Source organism: Ciconia boyciana, chromosome 6 (assembly GCF_034638445.1).
Source record: "Ciconia boyciana chromosome 6, ASM3463844v1, whole genome shotgun sequence".
NCBI lineage: Eukaryota > Metazoa > Chordata > Aves > Ciconiiformes > Ciconiidae > Ciconia > Ciconia boyciana.
This window is the reverse complement of record NC_132939.1, coordinates 36,375,988-36,394,387: the sequence shown is the minus strand read 5'-3', so window position 1 is coordinate 36,394,387 and position 18,400 is coordinate 36,375,988. Positions and strand designations below refer to the sequence as shown.

General features: G+C 37.7%; 1 protein-coding gene across 1 annotated transcript in view; it reads right to left on the bottom strand.

Annotated features, from left to right (window-relative positions):
* The window catches only part of LOC140652642 (formin), a 153,940-nt gene extending 137,005 nt beyond the window's left edge, over positions 1-16,935 (bottom strand). Inside the window, exons 1-2 of the mRNA XM_072863665.1 lie at positions 14,765-16,935; positions 12,544-12,661 (exon numbers count right to left, since the gene is read on the bottom strand). Of these exons, the coding sequence (XP_072719766.1) occupies positions 12,544-12,661; positions 14,765-16,156 (1,510 nt within the window). The 5' untranslated portion in view covers positions 16,157-16,935. The remainder of the gene's footprint in view (positions 1-12,543; positions 12,662-14,764) is intronic.
* Between the last annotated feature and the right edge of the window lie 1,465 nt (positions 16,936-18,400).

Sequence of the window (18,400 nt, the reverse complement as noted above, 5' to 3'; positions counted from 1 at the left end):
GGAAATTCTAACAAATTCCAATATAAGTTGCTTTAATCAATGCAAAAATGTCTGAACACTGTCTTATTTCCTAAGAAGTATTCATGCAGCTGTAATGAACATGAGTGGACTCTCATTATGAAACTTCAAAGGCAATAGGACAGGGCTTCAAAGTCCTTTGGATTTATTTCTTCTAATATGATGTCCACTTGCATCATCATCTAAATGGTGTTTCACGGTAGAATTAAGGACTAACTTGTTCTTCAGTGATATAATGCATCAAGAGTTTATCCAGGTCATAAGGTTTGTTTATAAGTCTTGTAAAATAATCACATTGAATATTCACCAACAACATCTAGTACTCCTAACTCAACTACAAAAAAGGATCAAAAAAAAAGAAAACAAATCTTAATCCTTAGAAAGTTTTAACTCAGCAGATTGCTATACTGTAATTGTTTGAAAAGCGTGAGAACAGGAAACTGCTTAATGAATAAACAAATAATGATCATCCATACACGGTATAACGACAGTTTCTTAACTTACAGAAATAAAGGAGAAGACAGGCTAGAGATACTGAGGCAATGCATTACACTAAAAGGAGGACTCAAAAAGAACTTCTTGTTCTTCAGAAAGGATGTTTTAGTCACTAGGGAGTTGGTATTTCATCATTTGAGAATGTCTTTAGGATGCTTTTATTCAAATATTTATTTTAGCAAAAAAGGCAGACCAAAATTTCAGAGTACTTTTTGTACATTATGGATTATATAAACTCAATATCAAAAAAAGCAACACATTTCTAAAAAGTACACAGGTTACCCACCTTCATGACACCAGAATGAAACTAGTCAGTCTTCACCTGAAATACCACAAAACGCCCCTGCTATCTCAGCTGTCACAGAAGGACCCTCCAGAAGATGTCGCTTTCTCTCATTTCCACATACACAGAAAAATGTAAGTGCTTTGAAACACGCCTGATTCACTCATGTCAGTTACTTCAGCAAGCAATTGCAGAAGTGACAAGTCATCACAGAAGAAAGAGGACCAGAAAATCCTCTTTTAAAATAAACTGAGTTCCAACTCTGCTTCAGTTAGTTATCACACATTCGATAATAACAACAATTTGAAAGAGCTGCTTAAAAGGAGTTTCCAAGTCACAAGAGTTTGTACAAAATAAGTTCCTTAAGCTTCATTTGAAATCCAACAATGGCCAGGGCTCTGTGTGTCCTGCTCTTGGTGGGATACAAAACCGAGCAAGAAAACACAGAAAGACACACACAGGCTATATCTGAAATAAACTTCTATAAATCAGGTTCATATCATTCATTCCCTTTCTTAAAGCACAATTAAATCTCCTTTTCCTTCAAAAGACATCCCTACTGATTCATTGCTAATGGTGTTACCAGTTAGTATCTAATTAGCCCTCACACAGTTTTCAATGGGATTTTATTGTATTTCTTTGGCAGTATTAAATGTGCTTTTGTTTTGAATAAGGACCAGTGTGTGTCCAAATACATCAAGGTTATGGAAAAGTAAAAAGCTGTCATCCCTTATCTCTTTAATCCTTCCAAACCGACTAGTACTAAACTAGTAAACAGGGCAAATTTAGTTCTTGTACAAAAAGCTTCAGTTCCCATTTTTTATATGCAATATTTATTCAAATCACTAAAAGTATGCTGCTACAATATTTCTCATCATTTATTAATTCACTTCACCTTGTCTTTTTGCTTAAATTCAGCTGTTACCTCAGTTTTATATAAGATACACCTCACAATGGAGGACCATAGCCCACCAACTCAGAAATAACTTTTCCAGCTCAATTTTCACTACATCTGAGTCTTTGCTTCAAAGATTTTTAGAATAAGCACTGCCAGATTATAACAAGCCTAATTATTAGGCATACTAGATTATCTCTAAAATGGCTTACATTTACCTGGAGTTTGCTCACAGACAAGAGAAATGAGGGGAAAAACAACAACAACAACAAAAAAAAAACCAGCAGAAGAAGAGAAAGTAATACACCAGTTCTCAGTTGTGATGTTCTTCTGATCAGACTTCAAATCTTAACTTTGCAAAATTTCACACTCAGCATTGTGGGATGGATCTGAAAGTCAAATAAATCAACCTAAGTTCCACTCCCTTTAGTGGGATGGCAGCCACTGAAACGGAAGCTAGAATTCTGAAAGCTAGAATTCTGAAAACAGTTCCTCATCTGTGTTACAGAACTTCTGTAGTCTTTATTAAATTTTCAGTCCTAAACAGTGGTAGGTACTGCAGACTCTGCCTTTACCATTTTTATTCCATCAAGGAAAAGTAAATACTGCCTTTACAGTAACAAAAGAGACAAAAGACTAGACACAGACGGACAACGTTACGCTGTTCCACCCACCTGGTGGTCCCTCCTTGTAAAGCTTTAGGTGAGCTAGAGACAAAAGCATAAGTAAGATTGTATTTAAGCTTCACACAGGGAATTTATATTTTTACACTCATTAAATATGCATCCTAGCAGGGAGTCTGGCAGACTCCCTGCTTTTTATTCATTACTACAAATGTACACCTCGGTCAGTATTTTCAGCTCCCATTTATATAATTTTGTCTTGCAAAAAATTATCAACTGTTTATGAATTGCTTAATTTCTCAAGTGTTCCTAGATATTAGCACTGTCCATCAAATCAAATCAAAATCAAATAGCAAGTATTTAAATAAATTTCTACCATGTAAAAAAATCCCATGGACATTCCTTAGTTAACCATAGGCCACATGTAGCAACACTCACTATGAAAACAAACCTGCAAATATCTCTATAAAGCTCCCAGCTCGATATATACACAGAATTGCATATTGCACACTGTAGAATGACTAAATAATTTATAGATTCCTCAAGATTTTCAATTAGAAATAACAATGGTCCTCACTCATTATTGTCTTCACATGTTGCTTGGTAAGGCAAGGAGAGCAACGCAGATCAGAAGCTTAGCCTCTTTTGACAGATTCATTCCATACAATCTGATTAGAAGACACAAGTTTGGGGTGGGAACACTTTCAAGAATTCCTTGTTTTGCTTTTTAAGTTGTTTCTAAAACATGCACTTTTGAAAAAAATCATAGACTGTGCAATAACAGTGGCCAATGTATGACGTGCCACCAGGTGGTAGAAATAAAGCATATAAGATATTACTAATGATTAGTAAAGTATGAGGCATGCTTCACTGTTTTGCAAAGCAAATACACACTATAGCATGCATGTTTTTCCTTAATGCATAGAAAACCAAACATGAAATAAAATCTGGATGGTTTGGACAACCTATGTAATTTATGCAAATGCTTAACATATATTCAGTTGTATAGTCACACAGAAATTATCTGAATACAGAGCAGCAATAAAGTTTACAAATATACACAATACATGCTCATGTAAATCTTTGTCATGATACTGAGCAAGCTGCACTGTTAATCACCATTGTTAATCACCATTTCTAAAAGAAAAGTTACAAGCGTTCACTGGTAAATCTGGTGACCTGAAAATTTAACCTGCAACTTTGGGAATACTGGATACAGTGGGTCACAATGTTTCAAATGACAATTTTCATTCTCCAAATCTGTTGCAAAAAGCAAGTATACACACTCAAATATTATTCAGTATTATTCTATATGTGTTCAAAACTGTGCTGTGCAAAAATTACCTTTTCTTCTTTGATAATAAAACAACTCACCTACTTGAATAGTTTTAAATACATTTTAAATAAAATCTTATATGAAAACCTTTCCCACAGAAATCTCCATAACTCACATTTCAAATAGACGAATTACCCCTCAAAATTTACATAAGCAATTTAGGAACCTTCTCTGCCATAATCTCAAAACTTCAAGTAGAAAGTAGAAGCTTTGAAGATAAATGACCTATATAGTTCCTTCTGGTCTGTACATTAATTTTTGTAAAAAATCTTATGTATTAAGCTCAGTATGTGGAAACATGCAAAATAATGTTAACACAATTTAGAAGTAATTTGAGAACAAAAGCTGGAAAACTTGAGTACAATCTACCTCTCTTGAGATGTACCACACCTTGTAGCATAAAGGAAATCATTAACTTTTAATTGAGCTAATTCATTAAATTTCAGAATAGTGAGGGTTTCTTAATCTTTTCTCTCTCCTTGGTAACCCCTGGTCCCATCATTTTCAATATTCCCTTTCACTATAGTCTTTGTTTCCTCCTCCATTATTTCCCCAGGTAGTTTTCCCCTTTAAGCATCAGGTCTCAGAAGGGAATCTACTCACCACAGCTGCACCTTGTTTATTATTTAGATATTTATTTTTCCAGGCGCATTGATGCGACCTTCCAGGTTTTTTCAGGCTACAGTCCTAAAATGCAGCAAATTTTCTTCCAATAACCATAGTCATGAGCAACTTTCAAAACATGTTATTTGTTCAGTCTTGGAATGGTATTTATAAAGCATTATTTTCACAAAGAAGTAACACTGGGAGAAATACAAATATTTATTTGAAATGCTACATGAACGCAACGCTTTAAGTAGACAAATTGTGGCTTACACATATTTTACGAGATGATTGGTCAGTGAAAGCCCAAAGCTTAGGTTTATAAAAAGTTTGCAGACAGAATCCCTTAAACTTTCTGAACACCAATTTGAACAAGTTTTGCATTTAAGCATCCTTTTAGAACTAGGACATTAAAATGGATTTATGCTTAAAGAAATTCTTAAGAATTACCTATTTTTCAGGGATAGGGGATTGGCTAAAACAATACTGAATGTCATTTTGGCACATTATTCTAATCCTTCTTCCCTCACCCCATTCCATCTACTCCCTCCTATCTGTCCTCCTTCCTTTACTTCCCATTGAACCTGAACTCTTTTGCAGCCCCATAATTCAATACATATAAGGACATCAATTCCCCAGACTGGGAAATGAGCAGACATCCTTCACTTCAACTTAATTTTTTTTTTTAGACTTTTAAGGGAAGGAAGAACCCTCCAAGCCTAAAATTTCAATGATTTTCAGCACCTTAAAGATTCTGGTACAGTGAAAATATGGAAGATATGAGGAAGGGTGACAGATGGAGACATGTGGAGAATAAACAGTCCTAAACAAGCCAATAGTCCAGTATCTAAATACTGTCTGGATATTGAGATAATACAGAAGATGTAAGAGTTAAATTACTACAGAAAATGAAGTAACTTCACAACACTCATTGAATTCCCTGAGAACAACAGAACCATACCCACAGAAAAGCAGCCTCCTGAAGGGAAAACCAGCAATCCCTTGATCCTCTGTTATGGAAATGAAGAAAATAGCTCTTACTCTTTCTGACTGCAAAGCAGTATAAAGCACTATTCAGAAGCAGACACCCGAGTAACTTGTCTACTTGATCATTCCTCTCCTGTCACAGGTGAGGTTACAGCTACAGTTCATTTACCTGATAGCAGAAATGAATGGTTTCGCTTGCCATTTTCACCCTCCCAGGAAGGCAGCATTAGAGGTACTGCTGCTGGGGACATTCAACATGATTTATTTCTCTATAAAGGTCCTACTTCATATTTACAAAACCAATCTATTACAAGTTCACATTCACCAATGCAATATGGTAAACAAGTAACACCTTATCAGCAAACACAAGGAACAAATTTATTACAAAATTTCTTTGTTGAGTTACAGACTCTATCTACTTCATCTAGCACAAATTTGAAATACAAAGCACTCATTCTAGATCTATAACACCTTCGCAATCACTGTATACTATATATAGTAAGGATACATTGAGAATGCATGTATACTATACATGCACTATAAGTGTATATTTTTTCAAATGTGGGTGGGTATGTGGGTGAGTGTAGGCACACTACGTATCCACACACATAGGCACACCACTTCCCCAATATATTCTCAGCAATTCTCAAGTTTAGAACTGTTGACAAACTGAAAACATGGTTATATCAAAAACTAAGAAATGTACCCTAATAAATAGGGTTGGGTTTTTACAGATAAGAGTACGTCTCTGTGCTGCAGCAGAGGGGGCAAACTTGGCAGAGAGGATATCAAATTTAACTAAAAAGAAACCCAAAAAGCAGTTCTAAATCCAGGTGCAAATTTTCAGAAAGCCTCAGGGTGTTCAGACTCAAGGTTTCATTTAGACTAGTATTTAAATCTCTCATGTTCAAATGCTGGGCCAAACAGAACTTCAGATCACGTGAACAGTGAGACTGGAGAGCAGGAAAGTGAATTAAATAAAACTCAGAGGCATTTCTGTTATACAAAGGGCTTCATATATTTTGAAATAGAACCATGGAAATAAAATACAAAGTCATTCTTCTTGTGGGGTACACAATTGCTCTTTCACTGTGTTTCAATTATATTACAAGACTCATCTCGTAAAATCCTGCGACCGTTTTGGGCCTTTGCAATATCACATTGGTAGGAGCCATACTGGTGCCTACATTTCAAAATAAAAACTACAGTAAAAGAAATAATTCACAGAACTTGCCTTTGTCATATTCAGGTAATAGATTAATCTTCTCACTAGGGAAAATGTAGTTTAAAAATCAAGTTTCTACTTTGAGTGGACTGAAGCTGTTCTGTACATGAATTCTTAAGCACGCTGGTATCTATGGCTACACAGATGTATGCAGCCAGATATGGCTTTGTATACTGTAAAACATGTCCTTGTCAGGCGTCTGCTGCAATAGATGCATCCAGACCCAAAAACAATAGGTCTCCTAAAATTACTACATTTCTATAGATGGTATGCATAATGGAAATAAAGCAGGGATTTTTTTTTTTAAAAGAGGAGCATAACTCTTCTTCCCCCTCATCCTGTAATAATATAATCCTCCGTGTATAGGAAAGCATGAACATTTTATCACACAGCCTTCGACACAGTTACCATACTGTAAGTGTCACTTTTTCACAAATTTAAGTTTAGGAAGTCAGTATTCTTTTCCATTCTGCATCTCTATCTAATGCTAATAGCCTATAAACAGAAAAGGAATTTAATTTGGCTTGAAAAATAGGTCAGGATTCTTATCCCAATTTTACGGATGGGTAAACTGAAGCTTGGACAGGTCTCACAATTTTCCTGAAGTCATTCCAGAAGGTAGCAAAAGGGATGGAAATGGAACACAATCATCTTAACAACACATCTTCAGCATTGACAGGTGCCTATCTTTTTGTTCCTATCTCAAGAGGCACAGTATGAATGACATTATCAGCTGAGGTGGGGAGAGAAAAGCAAAGGAAGTTTCTTTTGCTTGCTGGTTTTTGAAGTTTTTTAATATTTTCAAAGTAAATCTTAGCAGACAGGGCTGTAAGATATCTGGAAAAGTGGCTGCTGCATTCATCAGCACATGCACAACCCATTTGTCTGAGACTGTAGATACTTTCAAGCAGCACTAAGCCCAATACCTTCCAAATCCATAAAATTATAGCTTTAGTTGGCATAAGAAAGGGGAGAAAATGTCATCGTTAGTCTAGAGGAATATAATATGGCTACAACAATCTGGCTTGTAATAAAAAACTCAGCTTCTCAATAACAAGCTAGTGTATTTGTCAGAATATGAAACACTGACATAACATGGCCAAATGCGCCTGTCATGCTGCACAAGAAATGCAGTGAAATGTAGTAAAATAGTTTACAAAACCTTTATGCAGTCCACCTGCACTCTGAGGTCACATCAAATTGATCAGTGACCATTAAATCACAAAAACACTATCTTCAACCAATGCATAATATCCTGCTTGCTGTAGTCCTGCTTTATCTAATTCATTACAATAAAATTTATAATAGAATCCCAGAACTAAACCCCAAATCCCACACTGAAGTCAATAAACTGAAATTAGTAAAAAAAAGTCAATATTTTTATTTTAAGATGAAACCAACTGTTAGCAGCCACTGTTACAACTTCCTTGAGGACACTAACAACACCAAGCATTATTTAGTTTTTGGAGACAAACACAAGTTGTTCAAGGCCACAGAGGAAGTTCATGTTAAAGAAAGATAAGAAATCATGTTCTTATCTCTCATCTCTTTGTTCAGACCATTATGCTTGGTTATTCTCTGCATTTATGTCATGATCATAAAGCGATTTTCTTGCTGGGAACCCAGAGCATAGGGGACCAAGGCTTTAATATATTTAAGACTTGGCAATTATTATATTTGAGACTCTGCCATTATTTTGTATTTCACTTGCCATTTACTTAGACACTTCTTGTTTAATAAGAGCTTTCTCAGTCACCTCCTGATTTTCTTATTTACCCTGGAAATTTTGCTTACAGCATCACAGACTGTTGTTATAGAAATTGTGGCACCATAGAGACAGTATTACCTCACTGCAGGTTTAAGGATGATGAATAGACAGACTGTGAGAGAACAGAGTTTTTTAATGTTAAATACAGACATTGGAACTAACAAGAAAACATGTAATGAAAAAAGCACTAAATGGATTAATGTTTCAACTTGATTTTTTTAAAACATTTTCTCCAGCAGGAATGTCAAATACTTCTCTCTTATCACTTTTAAAATCTCTGCTTTGCTTAAGCAAAAGACTAAACTCTCTCTGTTTTATATGAGAACTATTTTGATCTTAATGGCTAAAAATGCATTCTTAATAGGAATTACAGGATCTGTATATCCATGCCACCTTAATGTGGAAACTGTTCTTCAAACCTAAGTAGTTCTATGAGCAGCAGAACTCATGTCTAAACTCCTCTTCTTGGACGTGAGAGGCTGCAAGTGCTGATCTAGTCATACACAGCAGCTAAGACATTCATTATATGTGGATTCTATGTGATCTAGTATCACAGATGAGTTAACTCAGTATAGACATTAATTTGTCTCCTCTACCTGGCTAGATATTTTCACCATACGTAATAGCTGACACATCTATCCCTCTATCAGATTTAATGCTTAAAAAATGGGAGAAATCTCTCTCAGAATTACGGAGGAAAAAGAAAAAGGAACTTTTAATGAAAACAGAAGAACAGAACATTAGGACCAGAGAAATATGCACAGAAATGTCTTTAATTACATGGGAAAGATTTCCATGGAATAAACCTATAACTATAAATTAAAATACCCTTTTTCTAGTCTTCCAGGATATAAATGGTGTAATGTACTACAGACTTTTTGGACTTCAACTATTTTAGACTGACACACTTCAAAGAAGTTCCAGTTTCTCTAGAGAACCATGTAAGCAGCTTGTGCTAATTACAGAGAGCTGGTTGACAGCGCAGTCACTTGCTCTATGGAAACAGGAATTAAAGGATTAAGAAAACATAAAATATGCCAAAATATCATAATATCATCCTTTTAATTCAAAATTTACAACTCAGGATTTGGGTGTTGAGGGTGACAATACCATGACTATACAAGGTGTTATCAAAGGCATGAAAAAACCCTATTGCAGAGTTATATTTGTTCACTAACTTCTTTCACTTCTAATATTCCTAGGCCTAGTCAGCCCCACACACGTGTTCCTTGTTATGTCCATTTGCTTTTCAGTTGGTTTCCCACACATCAAGCCAGACTACGAGCCTCAGGAGGGAGTTAGCTGCTCCTCCAAGGTGCTATGAGTCACTGTGATGTCTGCTGCGTAGGCCAAATTAAGCCTGAATTTCTTGCTTCCACTAGGCAGCAAGAACAATGAGGAAAAACATGGCAAGGAGGTGAGAAAGATCAAAAAGCCCGGAATTTTCTCCCCCAGTATCCCTACCTTCCTGTCATAGCTGCCATAGTGCATGGTGATGAAGGAATTAAATCAAAGACTTAGTGCAGAATCGTGAGAAAGTTTACCGTATTCCAACTTTCAAATCTTCATTGTTACTTTAAATACCGATTTCTCATGACAAATGAAAAAAATCTATGCTACCTCATAAAATAAGTACATATTCTTGTAGCCTGTTAGAATTACAAAGACTTATGTCCACAGATTTATCCTTGGATGTGATCACACTTGTGACAGATGTATTTTGTTTAAACCTAAAATAAAGCTATGCTAAATGAATACTTACCTAATAATTCAGCCTATTACTATTGTTTGTATATAGATTCCTATTGTTTTGGTAGATGAAACTTAATCACAGAAATGAAAACACTAACATAAATCATTGACTGAAAGTTAAAACAAGTCACTTCAGCATTTTTTATGTTACAGACAATCATCTATTCAGGAACATCAGTGGAGGAAGACTGGAATCACAAACAACGCTGCCACACACAATTTTTGAACTCTATTCTGAAATCAAGAATTTTTCATTTGGTCTTAGCTGTTAGGACAAAACACTGGTGTAAGAAATAGGGTTTCATGCTGAGACTGGTTGAGACCCGTCAGTTTAATGGTGATCGTTAACCTGCTTTATATCACATTTTTAAGAAGCCCACTTTGTGGACAAAAAGTTCCTAAGGTACTGGTGGCTAGGAGGGAATTTTGGATGGGGAGACTTGAGAGGAAATGCCAGTATACACATACACTTTGAAGGTACCAACCACTGTCAGAGAGGAGATACTGAGTTTAGAAGTAATGCTGTATTGCCACTTTCATATCCATTCAAAAAACCCCACAAACCTCGACCCCCAGCAGTAAGACCAACATTGAATACAAACTCTGGGTTTTTTAATTATATCAGCACTACTCATGAACAGTACTTTCCTTCACTTGCAGGAGACTGCATAAATTCATTCCTGCACATACTGTTTTAAAACAGTCACCCTAGTACTCAGAAAAGCAGACGTAACTGATCCATCATATGCAACTCACAACTGCTTGCAGCGTCCTTGCTGCCACAACTGCTTTCTGGGCATCCATGAACAGCTGAAAGAAACACAAACCTGCTAATCACCAAGGTACCCCGATAACTCTACTGCACTCTTAACACGTTGCAACCATAGTCTTTGCCTATTTCCTTTAAAAGCACCGCTTCTGTCTCATCCTAGCTGAATCACCAGCAGTTTGTTTTCATTCAAATCCCTCTCTCTGCCAGACACTGGAGTGACTAATGAACTGCAGAATCTGGTCTGTATAAAAATTTGACTTAGCAAACTAACCATCAGCATGTTGATGACACCGCCACCCAAAATATCACAGTAACAAAAGAGTAACAATTTACATGGGCTCTAAGCCAGTCTGTCCTTCCTATTCAAATTTCAGGAAAGCATGACCTAATTTCTCTACAAGTAATAGAATCTGAAGCTTTTGTTAATTCAGTTTCCTTTCCTTTCTTTATTTCAGCATATGTTTTTGCCACCGATGATTACAGTCATTAGGAGAAAAAATGTTTATTTGGGTAAAATTAAATACGGCAAGCATATAGCCCATAATAAGAATCTAAGAGTAACAGGAAGAGCCTATAGCGCTCCTTGTCATCAGCTGAATACCTGTCCTGGTCATCTAGTGATAGACTCCCACACCTCAGACCGATCAGATGCACTGTAAATTCAATTCTGTCTATATGAGAACCATGTTGTTCCTGTCAAAACCAAGTTTTCTGAATCTTCCAGCAACTTTTATGCTTCCAGTATCATGCCCTCTTTGCAAAAAAGGAAGATTAAGGAAGAGAAAACTGAGGAAAGAGGGAGAAAGAAGTAATACACTAAACAATACAAAGCAGTAGATCCACTACTGCTATTTATTCTTTCTCATCTACAAGGCCAAGTGGATATCCACTGGCATTGGAAAGAACCATAGAGCATTACCCTGTACAATTTCTCACAGCAAGGTAGTATAAAAACTTGGGTTTTAATTCCACTTAAACCTTTCTAGGTGGTACTTTCTATAATCTCCAGTTAACATGAAGAACAGGTGGTCTATTGCCTTTCATTTTGATATTTCAGACAATTCCACAGTTCATGACTAATTTCTGAGTAACAAGGACTTCGTGTTTTATATTTAAGAATACAAATTTGAAACAGAGTTGCAGTGGCTACAAGAATCACTTTTTCCCTTGTAAATATGCTATGTAAGAGTCTAAATAACAAAAAATTAAGCAATATTTTCCTGAGGAAAGCTTATCTGATAACTAGTTAGCATTGTGCTTTAGACATACCCTCTCATACATTTGTATAGGACAATATACATGGCTAGCTATAAAAGTGATCTGAGCAGATATGAATATTCCTCTGTTTATACACAAGTTGCAATAATGGTATTCATTACTTTTCTTCTGGACACTACCTGAAGAAAATCTGCAGCTGGACTAGAGCCCAGCAGGTCACTGCCCCCTGTATTCTAAGGCAATGGAAAAGGCAGTCAGGTTTCCATCCGTTCACTATTCTGTCACTCGTTTGAACAGAATCCCATTGGAAACGGATAACCTCATTTATCAAAAACCCCACTTATTTCCTCATGAATTTGTACAGGCAAGCATTTAGATTTGAACACAAATTTAGCCATTTACATTTAAAAAATCAGATGCTTAACGAGTAGCAGTAAACAACACATCCAAAACATAAGGTCTGTTTTTCCAGGTAAGAAAATACTGTGACTTATCACCATCTCCGTATTAAACAAGATGAAAAATGTCAGAAACTAATTTCTGTAAATGCTTCACCTCTTTGTTTTACCTGCTTCTGTGTACTTTAATCCTACTTTCACTTCTTCATGCTTTGCTTTTGGTGGCGGCCAGACAGTCTGGAGTCTCCCTGGAGTCTTGTCATCTTGCTCTGAGGGACTCAGGTCAGGCTGTTAAAATTACGCAAGAAAAAATTAAAATCTGCAGTATCAATTGATTCCAAAACAGCAACCGCCATGCTCAGCTCTACATGTGTACTCCAGAATGAGTATCTGCCTCATTCTACTGATTGAAACAGTGCTCAGTTGGTTGGAAGAGATACAAAGAGATCAGTGTAGAAAATAAATTTGAGGAGGAAAATAACATAATGCACGTGACCTACAATGATTTGTTGAAACTGTTCACATCAGTGTGGAAAGCTGTCTATCCTCTGGTGAACCAAAGAGGTGGTCAAGAACACTAGGTTTTTTTCCTAGTGTTTCAGAGTGAAAAGACCCATCTTTTTTTCAGAGTGAAAAGACCCATCTGTGCTCCTCTTACAAGTAAACATTAGTGGGATTCACCTAAGACATGATTTGACAATATAATTTTCTGGAAGCAGAGGTAGTTTATGACATTTCTGCCCCACCCCCAACAGCTCGCTCGGTCCACATACCACGTAATACTGCCACATCAAAGTGCTGCTGCAGCTGTTAATGGGACTGCACTCTCAACTGGAATGCTAAAATAACCCTTTAAATGGAAAAAAAAACCACTAAAAAAGCGTTCTTTTAGAGGTTTACATTTTGGGGTTTTTTTTACATCTCTAACTTTTCTGTAATCTGATTTACAACATGCTACTACGGAGTAATTGCACAGACACAACTGCAGCAACAGCAAAACCCTATATGAAAGTGGCCCCATAAACGGCCCATGTGAGCAAGGAAAATGGAAAGGCAAGACCCTTTTACTCTGGATTTGTCCTGAGAAAATATACATTTGTACTAGACCGGACGTTAAGCAGGCATTTGTAAAAACTACTCGCTCCGACTCCTGTGCTTCCCCCCTCACCGTGTGTGCTGACAGCTTCCCAAATAGGTTTGCTGTGAGCCACACAAATGCTTACGCCAGCACAGCACAGGGAATGGTGTAAGCAGGAAGAAGCAAGCCAGGAATGGGAAGGGCACACACAGACTGCCATGGCCAACAACTACCTCTTTTCTCTTCCCCGTAGGTAATTTACTACAAACTGGTATTATCGGTCTACCCAGGTGTCAGTCAAGATTTTTTAAAAGTTTTAAATTTTATGTAAGAATAACAATTTGAAGGAGAGTACAACCAACACAGCAAAGTAACTTAAGTACCTTCAGGTTTAGGGTCCAACCCTGCAAATTTAATTGTTCGGATAATTCCCCCTTTAGCCATCAAGAACAATCTCCTGGACTGATTATATCTGCCAAAGATGTAGCTGTAAGAATTTTGGGTTGGGGGAACCTCAACCCAAGAGTTACTCATTTAATTAAAGGGTTCAAATCACACTCAAATTCATTTTATCAGTATGGTTCTATGAAAACTTAGCATAGATTTTTTTTTTCATTCCTTAAAAATATACTAACTAAATCTCCATATGTCCAAGAATATTAACCTTGCAAATGTTTATATTAATCCATAAATTGAGTCATCTAATTGGAATCACTAAGTTATACTTGGATAAGGTTAAATGCTTATCAATATTTGCAAAGCCAGATATATGCATGTAAATAAAAAAAAAATTACTTTAAATTCTATGTCTTGGACAAACTGAGTTGAAAATCATCCATAACTTCTTGTATCAGCTCTTATCATAGAATTATTCCTAAAGGTAAAGTGAAAGACTACTTTTAAAAATAAAAAACTCAATGAAAGAAAACAGAGTGAGATTGAGAAACTATTAAATAATACTACAGTAAGTATTTGCAGCACCAACCCGATTTAAAGCCATACTTCACATACAGGCAACTGTTTTGTAGTGATCTTTTAAAATCAGAAACTGATTTTTAAGTTCTCACCTCTAATTGAAAGGCTGTGGCTATCACCAGTTCTCACTGAATTCTGCTACAACTGCAGATGATCAAGAATTTTGACAAATTAGCCCCAAGATTTCTTCAGTTGGGAATCCAAAATTTGAGATTGCCAAAAGAAGAGGGCAATTCTGACATTTTGACCTTAAGTCCCCACCAATAATTTTTAAACAAGAAATTATTTTTTTATCCATCTACTTCCAGACCTTAGGAAGAAAAAGTAATTCAACCTACAGATTTGTCTGATGGTCCATCCCCAGGTTTTGATTTTGACCTTTCAAATACAGCTTTCAAGGACTCTTTTTCATTTCTCATTTTGCGTTTTATGGCTTCCAGCTCTGAAGGATCTGCAGTTGTTTCTTTTTTGGGAGGCCGTGTGAATAAAGCTTTAAAGACGTCCAGTGCAGATTCAGCAGGGCTTGATTTTATTTCCTCAGAGGGAAATCGTGGTTCTGTTTTGCCAGAGGCTTTGTTCTCTTGAGCTTCATCACTGTCCTCGGTCTCCCCAGATCCCTCACCAGAGTCTTCAGTTCTGTCTTCATTCTTGGAGACGTCTATGTTCAACAAGTGCGAGAGTTGTTCCAGGAAAGTAGGACTTGCTTTAGGTTCAGCTGATTTTTTTTTAGTGGTCAAACCTGATGTAACACTGGATTTCTTAACAGGCTGTCGTAATTTAAGCAGAGCTAAATCATTCTCCCTTGGTTTAACTTCTGTAACAGTTTCCCCATCCTCTGTGGTTAGTCCCTTTTTCCTCACACGCAGTCCACTAAAGAAAGCAGGCAGCTGGAAAGTCTTTTCAGCCAGTGCTGTTTTTTGGAGCGATATATTATCAGCTGAAGGTCTTTGTTCTTCATCTGGAAGTTCTTGAGGGCATTCCCCTGTAGCAAGCAAGTGACTGAACTGCTCATCCATTAACATTTTGTCTTCTCCATTGGAGTCATGCTCCAGAACACCATCCAGCTCTTTTGGGAGCCGCTTAGAAACTGGTGGGTGTAACTCAATGTCATCTGTACCCACAGTGTCATGACTGTTGCTGTGCCCTTCTGATTCTGACTCTTCCTTATTTTGATTGTTATCATCCAAAGCCTCAGCAGACAAAGCAGCATTATTTAGCCCAGATTTGCCTGTATTGTCTTCATCGGTGTCTAGGTCCTTACTCTCTGTGTCCGATTCTGTATCACTTGTTGTATGAACCAAAGTACCCTGTACGAGAATAGCATCCTTGTCATCATTGTCAGATTCAGACAAAGAAGTCTGTACAAACCTTAAATGGTGAAGAAGTAATTCATTTTGTTCAGCTAACTCCAGCTCCAGGTCAGTTTGCCTGCCAGACATTGGGTCAGCTTGGCCACTGGTACTATTCATGCCGTGCTGATTTTCTGAGTCGTCATTACAACCATTATCATTCCTCTCATGCCAGGTGTTGGCATGAGTATTTATATTGGTGTGCAAAGGTTGAAATGCTTTAAGCACTATTTCTTCTTTGGAAGCTGTGGATTCAAATTTAGTTGTAAATCCCAAAGGTGTTTTCACAGAAAATGTAGTGAAAAGATCAGGTTCGCTTTCTGCCGTATTCTCCAGGGCTGAAAGCTCACTACAATCAGGCACTGCATTTCCTTCTTCCATGTTGCGTGAAGGACAGAATAGGTTTGCTTCTAGCAGCGCTGCTAACTACTAAACAAATATTTACCGCATGCATTCAGACAGCAGACTGAACTCGCTCCAGGGGCTGCAACAGGCAGTGCTGGCCGGCCCTGCGAAGGCAGCCAGCCCCCGGGTCACCCTGCCCCTCCTTCCGCTCCCGCCGCAGCCAAGCGCCCGTCAGGTCTCCAAACTCTACTTCAGGAGCAGCAGAAAGACCCACCGTAACAAAAGTTCTCAGCAGCGTCGGTAACTTGCTCCTTTACACAAAGGGCTGTTTGTCACTGCAAACGTGCCAGCGCACTAATCTCGGCTGAAAATTCGACCAATGGTTACTGCTGGGACTCCTGCAATCCTACTGGCTGCACACAACTTCCTTCGTGCTAAGGAGTGCAGAGCAGCTCTATAAACAAGCCTCCCGAACAGCACTGGGCGCATTTAGTTTGCCACTTCCTTATGCCAGTGCAAGAGCTGCGAGAGGTTTTCAGCAGAAAATTCCTGGCGGATTCTTTTGCATAGGCTTTCCACTGTGATACAGATCGCCTTTTGTAAATCCATAATCGCCAAAAAATGCCAAATGGAAACGCGAAGTAATGAATCAGAAGCTTCCAGTGCCACTGCCCGGAGCCTGTCCAGAGTCCCCAGTTCCCGGCCGGCCAGAGCGAACTCGGTGAGCGCCCTTGAAGCCGAAGAAAGCAGGAAAAACAGAGGCTCTCTTCCGATTTGCTGCAGGTTTCATCTGGAATGCAGATTTCAGCCTCCAGGGCCATGAACAAAAACCCACAAGACTGGTTTCATATTACTGCTGTCCTAACTCTGCACAGCTGTTTCTGTGAACTGTACACAGGTACTTATCAAAGGCTTTCACCACACCCAGTGACTAGGAGCTGTTTGGGTGGGCAGGGTACACAGCCAGCGCTCAGGAATGCCAAGTTAACTGTTTGGAAATCAGGCAGGCTGTCCCTCTGCACTGTGCCCAAGCTTGGATTATTTCAAACCAGAACAATCTCTGCTGAGATACTTTTTGATAACTTTCGTCTATATATATTGCCACGGTAATGCTACGCGTGTGAGATTTGGTTAGTTAATATGGGCAAAAACACTCGAAGGTAATCTTCAAGACTGTATAACTCAGTATTAACAAAAGCTGTCAGGGATAATATTTTTTTTTTTCGTAACATATAAAGCAAGTACAAAATACTCTTAAGCACCTTTGATATTCAGAAAATCAGTAACATTTCGGTCAGGTGCCAGTCAAAAGTCTTCACTTTCGTTCCTTTTCTTATTTTTGGAAGTACAGAAACTGCAAATCTGCAGGAATTTATATTCTTCTTATTCCCTGGCCTTTAATAAGTTTGTTTAGTCAAATTTCCACATCAGTACCTTAGGCATTCAAAGATACTATTCTTTTTTTTTGTACCCAAGTTAGAGGGTCATTCTACAGTCAGCCATTTAGCTGTGATGAGTAATCTTAAACAAGCAACATGGGGAAAGCTGTCCTCCACAGGGAAATCAGATGCAGATCACACCGCTGTGTCAGATTACTGAAAAACACTTCCTGAAAAGCTGAATATTACAGACAACAAGCAACAACAAAGTATCCCAACACATTTAACTTTTGGGTTAATGTTTTAAAATGCAGACCATACAAAAAGCATGTGTTTACCTTTTCAATGTACTGTAGAAGATCATAAAGTCAACAGCAAAAGTCATTGGTATCTACTGCAGGAAGAAAGTTTCCCGAAAATCAGATTGTAATACTAAGGGCTTAGATGAAGCTTACAGACACCTTTTCCAATTAGAGGGTTGCACACATACCTGTAGACAAAGGGCACTAGAATCATTCCCATCCTTATCTGGGATTTAACACAGAACAATGTCTTCTGCCTTACTGCCTGCCATTTCCTGTAGCAAGCTCCAGACTTGCTTCTCCGCTATGCTTAATCATCAGGTGCCAAGGACAGGAATGACTGACAGGTCATGGCTCCCCTGGTTTTCTAGGCTTAATATAGATTAATATCACAAAAAGAAGCTCTATATAAGGAAAGAGACACAGAGTTTTTATCACTTCCTATGCCAACCTACTCTTAGAATCCCAGGGTTAATAAGACAAGTGGAAGGCAGCTACCTCAGCACTGGTGATTTCCCCTAAGTCAAGATTTCTTGAAGGCAAATCTACAGCAATTCTAAATTTCATTTTATGACAAAATAACTGGGACAAAGCGACCT